This window comes from Balaenoptera acutorostrata, chromosome 2, assembly GCF_949987535.1.
Source record: "Balaenoptera acutorostrata chromosome 2, mBalAcu1.1, whole genome shotgun sequence".
In the NCBI taxonomy this organism is placed as follows: Eukaryota; Metazoa; Chordata; class Mammalia; order Artiodactyla; family Balaenopteridae; genus Balaenoptera; species Balaenoptera acutorostrata.
The window spans coordinates 160,408,783-160,421,101 of NC_080065.1; the positions used below are offsets into that span (position 1 = coordinate 160,408,783).

General features: G+C 44.9%; 1 protein-coding gene and 1 pseudogene across 4 annotated transcripts in view; one reads left to right on the forward strand and one right to left on the reverse strand.

The window, feature by feature from the left end:
• Positions 1-3,229: 3,229 nt before the first annotated feature.
• SFXN1 (sideroflexin 1) overlaps positions 3,230-12,319 on the forward strand; it is a 45,261-nt gene continuing 36,171 nt past the window's right edge. Inside the window, exon 1 of one of the 4 annotated variants that reach the window (XM_057540498.1) lies at positions 3,230-3,388. Coding sequence is in view for 2 of the 4 variants with exons in the window: in XM_057540499.1 (XP_057396482.1) it covers positions 5,358-5,387 (30 nt within the window). In the remaining 2 variants the exon portion in view is untranslated. Of the gene's footprint in view, positions 3,389-5,295; positions 5,388-12,319 lie in introns of those variants that run through there. The other 3 variants (XM_057540499.1, XM_007190325.3, XM_007190326.3) reach the window with 3 other exon arrangements.
• On the reverse strand, positions 9,364-9,812 carry LOC130707045 (nuclear transcription factor Y subunit beta-like; annotated as a pseudogene).

Below are 12,319 nucleotides of genomic sequence, written 5' to 3' on the forward strand. Positions count from 1 at the left end.
TTCCATACCTCTCAAATTCATATGATTATGCATTTCTTTTATCATCACAAATAAATTTGCTAATTGAACCTGGAACTTAAGGTTTTCATTTAAATATTAATTTAAAAGAAACATATTAAGTCTCACTGAATTCCCTGTTCTACCATGAGGAAACTTTCACCTTGTGATATATTCTGCAAGATCTTTGATCAGCTCACGGAACTTTTGCTATGCTCAGAAATGTCCCCCTATCTTTGCTGACTTAACGTTGTTTCGTTTTTGCCATGCCCTGAACAGTTCAAAGTCCAATGCCAGTGTTCTGCGACCTTTGTCAATGCTAGACTAGCAAGAATTCCCAAGCCCTCAGTTTCCTTATCAACAAAGGTGAAAAATACTATTTTAGCTTCCTTGAAAGCTCTTTCTGAAAGATGTTTATTTAAAACAATGGTAGGAACACATGTGGACACCTGCTTTTTATTCTTTAAACCTTAGCTCATTTCTTCTTCCTTCATTTGCCTTCTTTTCCTTGATTTTTCAAATTTGATTTCATTCAGCTCAAATGTCACTACTTCTGTGAAGCCCCCAGTCAGTTAGAGACAGGACTTCAACTCAAAAGAGCTTATGATTTAAAAAAAAAAAAAAAAACTGTATGTGGGTGGATTTATTGGCTCTTATAACTGGAAGCTTAGGAGGTAGACCTAGCTTCAGGATTGGCTGAGCCCAGGGCCTGCAGTGATGTCATCTGAACTCTCTCTCTTGCCACCTTTCAGCTTACTTTCAATTCTGCAAACAGGCAAAAAGAGCAGCCCTGGCTGCCCCTGATCTACATTCTCCCAGCTTAGCAACCCCTATAGGGTCAGAGGAGGGTGATGACTTCTCTTTTTCCCAGTGTCTACATATAACTTCAGGGCAGGATTCTGTTTAGCCGAGCTTGGGTCACATACCCATGGCAGTGGCAGGCATGAGAAGATAAAAGTCCCATGACTGACAATCTGGCCAGGATCAAATGAAGTGAGAGTGAGGAGATCCCCAAAAGAAACTGGGATGCTGGGAAGGCAAAATACACACAAGAAAGAATTTTTGAAAAAGAAAGCCCCCAATTCTCCACTTGTCTATATATCACATCTATTTATAATGTCACTTTGCAGCTCATCCCATCAAGAGATAAAGAATCTGGGCTGGTCTTGTGACTTGGTTTGACCAATAGGCTAAAGCAGAAGTGAAGGCAGCCTTGAGTATTCTCCATAACTTTGCTGGGAAAGTGAGACCTGGAACAGAGCCAAGTCAGTCCACATGTCCTAGCTAGAGCCTCAGACAGTGAGCAAACCCTGCCAAGACCCACAAAGCCACCAACTGAGGAAGCCTTGTAGAGCCCAGCTCTGATCAGCAGAACTGCCAGCCAACCCATAGATGCAGAAACAAAAATAACCTTTTTTTTTTTTTGTATACTCCTGAGGTTTTTGTGGTTCTGCTGTAGCATCACCGTGGCAACAGATAATGGATACACTTTGTATCTACCAGACCTCTCTCACATCACCATTCTGCGGGCAGAGCGGGGCATCCCTCCTGTGCTCTCATAGCGTGCACTTACATAACCCAAAGTATGCTGTTGCAATATTTATACTGAGTTGTAATCATCTATTGTAACTACTTGTTTACGTATATATCTCCTTGACACTAAGCTCTTTGAGGGAGGAATTTTTTTTTAAATCTTTTTGAGCCCAACACTTGGCACAGAGTGTAGTAAAGAACAGAAACCGGTTGAATGTTCCTAGGAATTCTGAGGATGAGGAGTCCCACCAAAAAACCATCTGTGAAACCTATGCTGAGTGCCCAAATCCCTAGCCAGGTTGGATTTTTTTTTTAGGTATCAGGGTCATTTGTTTTTCCTTCTCTGTGAATTGCATGTTTCTTGTTTTTTATTTGTTTATCTATTGGATTGTTTCTCTTCTTTCTTATTAATTTGAAAACTTTTTAATATTTTCTCCATATGTATTATTTGTCAGATCCATGTATTGAAAATATTTCCTGCCAGTCTGTGAACTCTTTCCCTTTTATTATGCTATCATTGGTGAGCATGACTTTTTTAGTTTTAATGAGGTTTAACTTTTCAATCTTTCCTTTATATTCCATCCATTTTGTGTTTATTTAAGGATGCATCCTTAACCTCAGTCATAAAGATACCCTCCTATATTGTCTGCTAAAAAGTTGGGAGTTTTGTTTTTCATATTTGGGTCTTTAATCTGCTTGGAGTTCAGGTTTATATATGGTTTAAGGTAGAGGTTCAATTGCCCCAGCATCATTTAATGAATATCTAACCTTCCCGTTCACTTGGGATGCAGCTAATAGAAGGTTTCTGTATGTGCAGGGTGTGTGTCTGGTACCTCTTATTTGGCTGCACTATTTTTTGATCCCTGCACAAACGCACAACCTCTCTGTGTTCATAGGATGAGTCACTCCACCCTGCTCTTTTTCTTCAAAATTGTGTTGGCTATTTCTGGCTCTTTATTTTTTCATATACATTTTACAGTCACCCTGTGAAGTTATACACCAAACTCTTATACCCACTAGAGTTGACAGAATTTTGTTTGGTATTGCATTATATTTTTAGGTTAATTTGGGGAGAATTTACGACTTTAAAAATGGAATCTTCCTATCCATGAACATGATGTAATTTCACTACTTATTAAATTTCACCTGTCTCCAAGATATACCCAGAATCCAATAATTCTCACCGCCTCTCCTGCTACCAACCTGGTCCAAGCCACCGTCATCTCTCCCCTGGTTAGCCCCGGTAGCCTCCCTGCTGGCTTCTCGGCCTCCACGTCATCTCCTCTACAGCCTATTCACACAGCAGCCAGGATGATGATTCTTCTTTAGACATAAATCAGGTCGTGGCCCCTGTACCACCTAAAATCGCCTTGTAGCCCCAGTGGTGCCAAATTCCACGCTTTGGGAAACAATGGTTTGAATGAATGAATGAGAGGATGCTGACTGTACGTAAGACCCTGGGAACTGAGAAATGATCAAGTAAGGGGTCGGTCTCGGGGAAACCAAAATGGGAACCATGGCACGGAGCCCCGCACCACGGTGAGGGTGAACTTGGGAGTTCATGATGGAGCCAGAAGCAAAAGCGCGGGCACAGAGGATCGCGCCTGGACCAGGCGGAGGCTGCTTCCAGAGCGCAGCGACTGCGAGGGCGCGTCCGGGGCCTCCCGCGCGCGGCCGCCGCCCAGCCCAGCCCAGCCCAGCCGGGCCTCTGGGCTCCGCGCGGGGACGCGCTCTGAGGGCGCGCTCCGGACGGCGGCGGCGCGCAGGGCCGCCGTGGCGGGAGAAGCGCTTCCGGTGGCGGCGGAGGCGGTGTTGAGCGGGTCCCGAGAGCGGCGCGGGCGGTGGCCGGGGGGGAGCGGTGAGTCGTGGGCCGCGGGCCCGGGTGCTGTGGGTTGGAAACGCGCAGGGAGCCTGGCGGAGGGGCGCGGGCTGGAGCGGGGGCGCGCTCCCGCGGGCCGGCTGCCGGGAGACACCGGGGCTGGGAGGTCAGAAGCCCCCCTCGCCATGCCCGGGACTTCCCGGGCCAGGGGTCCCTGCACCTTGGAGACCCCTGCCATCCCGCTGCCTGAGCTCCCCACCTCCAGCAGCCTGACCTCCTCTGAGCTCCCCCTGAGCCCCCGCGGTGAAGTGGGTCTCCCGGCATGGGAGGGGGGCTCACCCATCCACGCCCGCACGCGCCCTGCCACGCTGTCCCCGCGGCCGCGTGACGAAACTCGCCGCGGGGAGGACACCCAAGATGGCTGCCGCGGGGACAGGCCACGGCGGGGACTGGCGCGAGCGATTGCTAGGTGGCCCGGTGGCACCGACCCCCACGCCCCTCCAGCTCCTAGCTCCTGGCTTCTTCTCCTGGCGCAGAGGCGGGGCTCGGAGGTCAGAGACCACCTGGCCCCTGCCCTAGAACTCGCAGTCTAGTAGGGAAGAGAAAAGCAGGTAATGGGAACAGGAGTGATCCTGCCCGGACCTCGCATTTCCGTGCTGACCGCCTGAGCTTTCCCACTTGTCACGAGTCTCTGACCTTCTCAGAATGACAATAGCCACAAAGCCTACTAAGAGTTTGCAGGTGATTCAGGTCCATCTACTTTTACATTCCTCCAGCCCCATGAGGTACTTGGCCTTGCCTTCCTAATCCAGATGGGGAAGGAAACTGGGGCTCAGAGAGGTTGTGTAACCTGCCTAAAGTCACACAGTTGGTCATCTGTAGTCTCAGCTTACATGTTACTTCCTCAAAGATGCTCTCCCTTGGCTGTGTTGTTTGAAATTGCCCCTTCATGCACACATCCTTTGTTAGATTACCCCTGTGATTTTTCCTTGAGAGAATTTGTCACCAGTTGAAATTAACTGTTTATTTGCTTGTTTGAGTCTCTGCTTGTGATCAGGGCCTCTGTTTGTCTTGCTCATCTGTCTGTTCCCTGCACCAGGGAGACCCTCACTGAATATTTGTTGAGTGCCTGAATGAAAAAGCTCAGCATGAGTGACTTCAGAGCTCGGGCACTTAACCACTCCATGGGCAACTGCCTTCTGAACCCCCATGGCATTTTGGTTTTACTTTTCTCAAAGTCATAATCTCTCTTCTGCCTCATCTTCTAGATTTTTACTTGCGTGTCTCTAGCTTTTCTCTTCCTATGCCCATCCCCAGTTTGCTGAGCTGCTTCCGTGTTCCAGGCACTGTAATAGGTGCAAGGTGGGTATACAGGTAAATAAGGAGACTTTGCAGCTCTTGTGGTGCTGAACTTGCCATATAAGAGCTGTAAGCTGAGAGGGAAATCTGTGAGGATGAGTGGAGGCTCCACCAGGAGGTTCTGGGACCTCAAGCAGCTCCTTTCTCCCCTCAGGACTGCAGGTGTCTAGTTTGCAAAAAATGATGGTGTTTGGAGAGGAGGATATATCGGTTTCTATCCAGCTCTAACATATGATTGCTTTAAGTATGTATTCAAGGGTTTGCTTGAGCAGGCAAGCATTTAATTTAAGTCCCATGGGCTTTCAGGAAAGGGATATCTGTGGTTGCAGTTGTCAGAGAAGAAGCTGTATAGCAAGGGGTAGATGTAACTCAGGATCAGCAAAATATTTAGAATGCTTTTAATATTCTGTAAAAGTTTTATGAAGTCCCATGTGGATGAGTATAGAAAGATTTTGTCAGAGGGAGGGGACCCCTTCCCCCTCCTCACTTCCTGCAAAGGAAGCTGAGAAGACAGCCAGAGCAGCAGTGACCCTTAGAGCAGATCCATCATACAACTTCTTTGCTCTCTGATGCTTTAGAATGAAATATGGCATCTACATCCTACTAAGCGAGCCGTGGTTAGATGCATTCGGTTGGAGTATAATTGTGAATGGAACCAACCTTTTGTTTGAGGTTAAAGGTAAGAAATCAGCACTAAGTCATTTTTTTAAAAGGCTGACTCTTGCCTAGACAGTGAAAAATTATTGTCAGAATACATATCTAACCTATACTTAATTATACAAAGTTCAAAGTTATTAAGTTTTTAGTTAACTACTATTACTTTGTGAAATATTTTCATACACAGTATATATAATCTGTTACTTGATTTTTTAAAGTAGGTGGGGAAATATTCAACTGAATATGTCCAAAATACTACAGTTCAGGAGTACTTTATTATATTTACAGGCTGATACCACCATCTCAAGTAAACACTAATAGAATTTTTTTAAAAAAATGGATAAGAACTTCACTCATCATAAGAAATAGATTAAGGAACCCAAAGTTGATCTTGAGGTTCACCAGAATATGAACAATGATTGTATTGTTACCTGGGTGTTTTGAAGTTCATAGAAGAATGGGATCTGCCTTGTGGATGGGGAGGTGGTGGCAGGGAGACAGACAGAAGGCAGTCATTCCCCATGGCTTCCTGATTCTACACAGGCCCCATGTCTCCATGCAGACCTGTCCCTGGAATAGAGGAGGGTATGCAACAGAAAGCCGTTGCTGAGTGGAAATGCCCTTTGAAAGAATCTACTTCTTAGAGCACAGGATTCAACTTTCTGATCTATAATTTGATCTCTTGTGTGGCCATGCCCATAAGAAAGGAATGCTGCGTGTGGATGACCAGCACAAAGCCAAATTAGGAAATGTGCTCCTTCAGTGAACGTGATTGCCCTTGCCAGACACATCACTTCTGGCCCCGCAAGGGTCAGAAGTGGGGTATAAAGTCAGGCCGAACTGCCTTCTTGGGCGTGGCACTTGATTTCTCTGAGTAACTCTGCAAAATAGGGGGAGATTTCTTAGAGAGCTGAAGTGAGAATTTAGCAGTCTAGTGACGCATGGAACACCCTGTGTCTGGCACACAGTAAACGCTCAACCATGTCCCCCTACGGTGACTTTGATAGGGTATATCACACCTCTCTGGCCCTAACTCAATAAACCAAGAGCAACCAGACTCTTTTTCAGCTCTTTCAAATGCAGTAAACAACTGCATTATGTTAGTTAAAACATAACTAACAATAAGTTTCCAGTTTAATAATTTAATTATCATTGTTAATCTTTAGCCAGGGTTAAAGGTCTTTCTTACCAAGTCCCTGAGAAAGCACATTCCCTGCTAGTTTGTCTTCTGTGAAGTTTTGGAAAATTCTTCTTTTTTTCCAGTAGCTAAGCATTTTCTTGGCATGTAGCTAAAAGTTTGAAATAAAGTTTATCTCAGAGAAAAGTCATTTTTCTTAGGCATCATCTTCAGGAAGCTCAGGAAGCCAAGTGCCATTCCATTCCCCACCCTCCTCCCACCACCAACCCCACCAGTACTACCAGCCACTATGTTTCTGGGTAGGACTTGAGCCAATGAGGGCAGGAGATTCCTTGCGTGGAGAATGACATGTTAGTAATGACCCTACCTTTGTTTAGCCCTTTACACTTAATAAAGGTCAATAAAGCCCTCTTGCATGCCTCAGTTTCCTGATTCTTCCCACTGTGTCAGCCAGCTCTCATCTCCATCTTACAGATGAGAAAACTGAGGGTGAGAGCGGTGAGGTGACTCACCCAGTGACATGCTTAGAAAGGAAGAGGCAGAGTCAGGACTCTAATCCACATTGCAGTGGTTCAAGTCCAGTTCTCATTCCGTGGGTTGTCAGTGTAGGTACTCAGCGGACCAGGCTACAGGGCAGGGAGCCTTTCTCGACAGGACTCAACCAGCAACCGGCCCGAGTGGCCATGGGGTCATCTAAATATTTATAGTGCCCCTGAAAGAGGGTAAGAATCTTCCCTTAGCTGGTAGGGCATTTGGTTATTTATTTATAAGTTTTATATTCTTTCCCACATAGTGTTTCCCAAACTTAGCTAATCATAGGATACCCCTGGTGTATTTTTTTTTTTTTTTGGTTGTGCTGGGTCTTAGTTGCTGCATGTGGACTTCTTAGTTGGGGCATGTGAACTCTTAGTTGCAGCATGCATGTGGGATCTAGTTCCCTGGCCAGGGGTCGAACTCTGGACCCCTGCATTGGGAGCACGGGGTCTTAGCCACTGCGCCACCAGGGAAGTCCCCCCCTGGTGTATTTCTTAAAGATCGCCTTCCTAGGCTCCACCCCCGCTTTACTGAATCAGGATTTCCAGGAAGCTGCTTTCCAGGTCAGAACCACCTCCCCAGGGAGCAGGGATTCTGGAGCCAGGTAATAAAACGTCACACTCCGGCAGCACCGCTTCCTTGAGCAAGCTCGTTAACCACCCTTGTAACCAAACCGTTATGAGGGTTAGATGGGGTAATATAAGGAAGGCTCTTATGATAAGTGGTTATTAAACATTAGTTATGATTAAGCAGCATCCTAATTTTGCTGATAAAGATGCAGAAACTTGGGGCAGTGGGATAATGTGTACAAGGTCACAGAGTCATCGGTGGAGCTGGCATTTGAACTCAGGTCTGTTGCCTCCACAAGCATAAGCCCCTAACCACTACATACCCCTTCCCTCATCACCTCCATCGAAGGATTCCAGGTTACAGGGCAGTTAGGGAAGTGCGGCTTGGAGCCAGAAATTCAAGTTCCACTAACCAACTGGTTCAGTAAACTTATTTGGAAATGAAACTGATCACCGTTGTCTAATTGGAACAGACTGTTTACCAGCCATGAAGGCTTTTTTATATGTGGTGGGAAGTGGTCCTGGGCCTCTGAGTCAGGGGGTGGTCCTCGCCCTTGCATAGCTGTGCACTGACTGTGTAACATCTAACCTAAAAGGGAGACAGTATTGCCCTCCCAGAATTGGTGATGAAGGTTGTGATATAACTTAAATAATGACTTGAAAAAAGATGGAGTTAAGTACCAGTTCCGGTAGGCCTATAATGTGTAATACAGTATTATGACTAGAGAATCTTCGTCATGGCACTCTTTTTGGCTTTAAAAGCTTATAAATTCTGTGACTGAGTTATCGTGGATGTTAAAACAGGTTTACTTCATTGAAATAATGGATATTTTTGAAAAGTGTGTACAGATTTGGATATGAGAATCATTCATATCACAGTCTTCAATAAGGTTTACCCAGGTTAGTAATCTGATAACTCAGTTGAAGACTGCATGGACAGAGGTGGGTGAGGTCCATGCATAATAAGCTCTATATGAGAAGGGTGTCTATAAGCACGTTTGGGGAAATTTAGGCTCTATTCATTAGAATGTGTTTGCTTTTCAGTTTATTTACTGCATGTTGGGTCTTTCCAAATCCAGGGCCAAGCCAGCGCTGGGTATAGGAGAGGCCTTCAGTGCGTATTGAATGCATATATTAATGTTGTTTATGAATGAATGAATAAAGAAAACTTGGAGAAATTCATTTTGATGAGTTTTGATGAGGCTTCATGATACTATATTTACCCAAAACCTTAGCCAAGAGATTGAATTTTAACAGGATTTTTTTCCCCTCTAGGAGATTATTTCTATCCCCTTTGAGGGGTTAATTAATGTATTAACGCATATAATATGTAAAATAATATCTTTAGGAATGACTCATTTAAATGCAATCTAATGCTATAATTATTAATGGCCCCAGATAGCAGTCATTCTTAGTTTATTGATTTTGTCTGCAGGTAACAAAGCCTTGACTTTATTTCTTAGCATAAGTGATGTCAGTCACTACAGAAATTTTTTTTGAATCCCACTTTTTTTCTCATACAAAAAAATATTTTCATACCTTTAAAACCCAAATTTTTCTTTGAAATCATTCATTTAAAAAAAAGATTCTTAAGTCAGAATTAACACCTCAGTTGGTCAAGTGTCAAAAAGCAACATTATAACTATTTAAATATACAGAGACCTCCTTTCACAGGTCGGTTCCTGTTAACACCTCTGTTCCAGAATCTTCCAGCCTCCTTTGCTTCTCTACACTCCCTATTCCATCATTTCTTCAGGTCATGGAAACTGAGTTTGTTGACCATCAGATATCTACTGATATGATTATGTGTAAACCGTAACATTCCACAGTTGACCGTCTGCAGCTATTTAGTCAGCTGGTCACTGGTTAGTAAATTTCTCCTGGGGAAGCTCTTCACTTAATCTATCTGTAGCCGTGATATTTCCACCTTTCCTGTCTCTCCTTCTATAGCCTCTCTAAATTTCTGAAGATATTTCCGCCCTTCTGCATAACTGTCAAAGCCTCAGATAGACGTGGCAGAGGGAAGATGCTCCCACTGATGTCTTCTAAGTCCGTCCATGGCATCTTTCACTTGCATGGCTTGTTGTAAAGCTGATAAACTCGCACATCCTTGAACACACTGTTTGGTGTCCCGTGCAGTCTGTCCCTTGGAGGTGTGGCATTTTCCCTTACCCCTGCCACCCCTGAAATTGGATGATATATACATATATGTATGTATATATACATATATATACCTTGTTCTCTGAAACTTTCTTTTGAACCATTGTGGCTTCGCAATCATCCTCATGGTCCCCAATATCATCACTAGGGCTGTGCAGCAGAATGACTTACCCAGTCTACTTCGCAGAAATTCTTAGCTGAGAAGCACTTGTTCTAAACCGTCACCATACATTGTCATGAAATACTGTCAGAACCGCGCGGTCAGTGGTGCTTAAGAACTCTCTGGAAAGGTATCTGATCTTTGACCAATGCCAACCTTGGTGAGGAGACAGAGAGGAAAGTCCAGGAACCGCAAGTTCAGGGATGGCTGTGCTCTTCATGCATAAACCAGACAGTGGGGAAACCAAATCCGTTTCCTCCCCTACCACCCCTGGGACTTCGCTTCCTTCCCACGAAGGTACCCGCGGTGGCCCCAGCCACACGGCCTGGCCCGCTGGTCGGTACCGAGCGCGTGGGGTGGATGACCCCAAAGCGCAGACCCCGGCAGCCGGTGGGCGCCCTGGATGCTGCAGGTCGCCGACCAAGTGACCAGCCCACCAAGCCCTGGCGATGAGGCAGGTAGGAAGGCAATGTGCCCCAGGGACCCCCGCGTAGCGGCCAAGGCCATGGGGGTGCCTCAGCCCCGGAGGCCGCTACTGGATCAGGAGCCCCAGCCGTGGCCCCCTGCCTCTTGGCCGGATGTGCAGAGCTGCTCCCAGGTCCACGACTGCAGGGAGACCAGTGTCCAGGGCAGCAGCGCCTGGGTGCACTGGTTTTTTAGTGCAAAATAAGAAATAATTGTTTTGAAAACGGGACCCCTAATTATAGAAACTGGTTAATTATTTAGAGTGGGGAAGAAAGTGAAAACTGTTCCTGGGCTTGAAGGTTGGTGTGTGAAAATGCTTGTCTAATTGGAACATGGGAGTCCTAGTCAATAATTACAATTTTATCTGGCTTGAGATCAGCTGTCTTTGTAAGAATGTTCATATGGCATTCCTGATTAGCCTTATGGTTTTGAAATTGGTGGGGGCAGGACAGGCTCTCAAGTCTAGTTGGTATTTCTTATGCCAGTATAGAGTTCTACTAAAATCCTTTTTAAAAATTTTTATGTATTTATTCTTATTGAAGTTTAGTTGATTTACAATGTTGTGTTAGTTTCAGGTGTACAGTAAAGTGATTCAGATATAGATATATAGATATATAGATATAGATATCTCTCTCTCTCTCTCTCTCTCTCTCTCTCTCTCTCTATATATATATATATATATATATATATGTTCTTCTTCAGATTCTTTTCCCATATAGGTTATTACAAAATTCCAAGTATAGTTCCCTGTGCTGTACACACAGGGAACTATAGGTGTAGGTCCTTGTTGTTTATTTTATATATAGTAGTGTATATATGTTACTCCCAAATTCCTAACTTATCCCTCCCCTGCCCCCCCTTTCCCCTTTGGTAACCGTAAGTTTGTTTTCTAAATGAACTTATTTACAAAATAAAATCCTTTTAAGTAGGGGAAAAGAGTGTTGAATTAGTAGCCTATTGCTATTTAGCATATTACCACAAATGTACCTTAAAACAAAACAACTATGTGTTAGCTTACTGTTCTGAAGTCAGAAGCCGACAGTGGTTCTGTATTGCTTCTGGAGGCTCAGAGGGAGAATCTGTTTCCCTGCTGTTTCCAGCTTCCAGAGGGTGTGCACCTGCCTTGGCTCGTGGCCCTGCATCACTCCAAGCTCTGCTTGTCCCTTGTCACATCTACTTCTCTGACTCTGCCTCTCCTGCCTGCCTCTTTCTCTTATAAGGACCCTTGTGATTATCAGGCCCCCCTAGATAATCCAAGGTGGTTTCCTAGTCTCAAGAGCCTTAACTTAATCACACCAGCAACCCCCTTTGCCGCGTAAGGTGATCTATTCAGAATCTGTGGTGGTTGGGAGGTAGACATCTTTGGGCGGGCACGGTTCTGCCTACCCCAAGTCTATACGAAGTGGATCAGTATGAGCGTTCAGCGTTGGGGTGTTGGTGGGCTTGGCCTGTAGTCTGATGATAAGCCTGCTTCCTCCCTTGCCGGGGAGATAAGGGGGTAGCTGTGAGTGACATCTCAGAATCTTACTTTCCTCTTCTGTGAAATGCGCACAATATGCGTAAAGCACAGCGTTGTGAAAACTGACATAGACTATTCTGCCACTGGCACATAGTAGGGGCTTGCACTCTTAGGCAAGCATCCAGCCCAGTTCCTTGTATGTAATAGAAACTCCGAAAATGTGGGGTTTCCTTTCCCCATCTGTCTCCTTTTTCTTTGCCTTTTTAAGAAGCAACTTTGTACACACTACTCTATATAAAATAGATAAATAACAAGGTCCTACTGTATAGCACGGGGAACTGTATTCAATATCTTATAATAACCTATAATGGAAAAGAATCTGAAAAAGAATACAGACACACATATACACACACACACATACACACATACATACATACATAGGTATGTATATATATATCTGAATCACTTT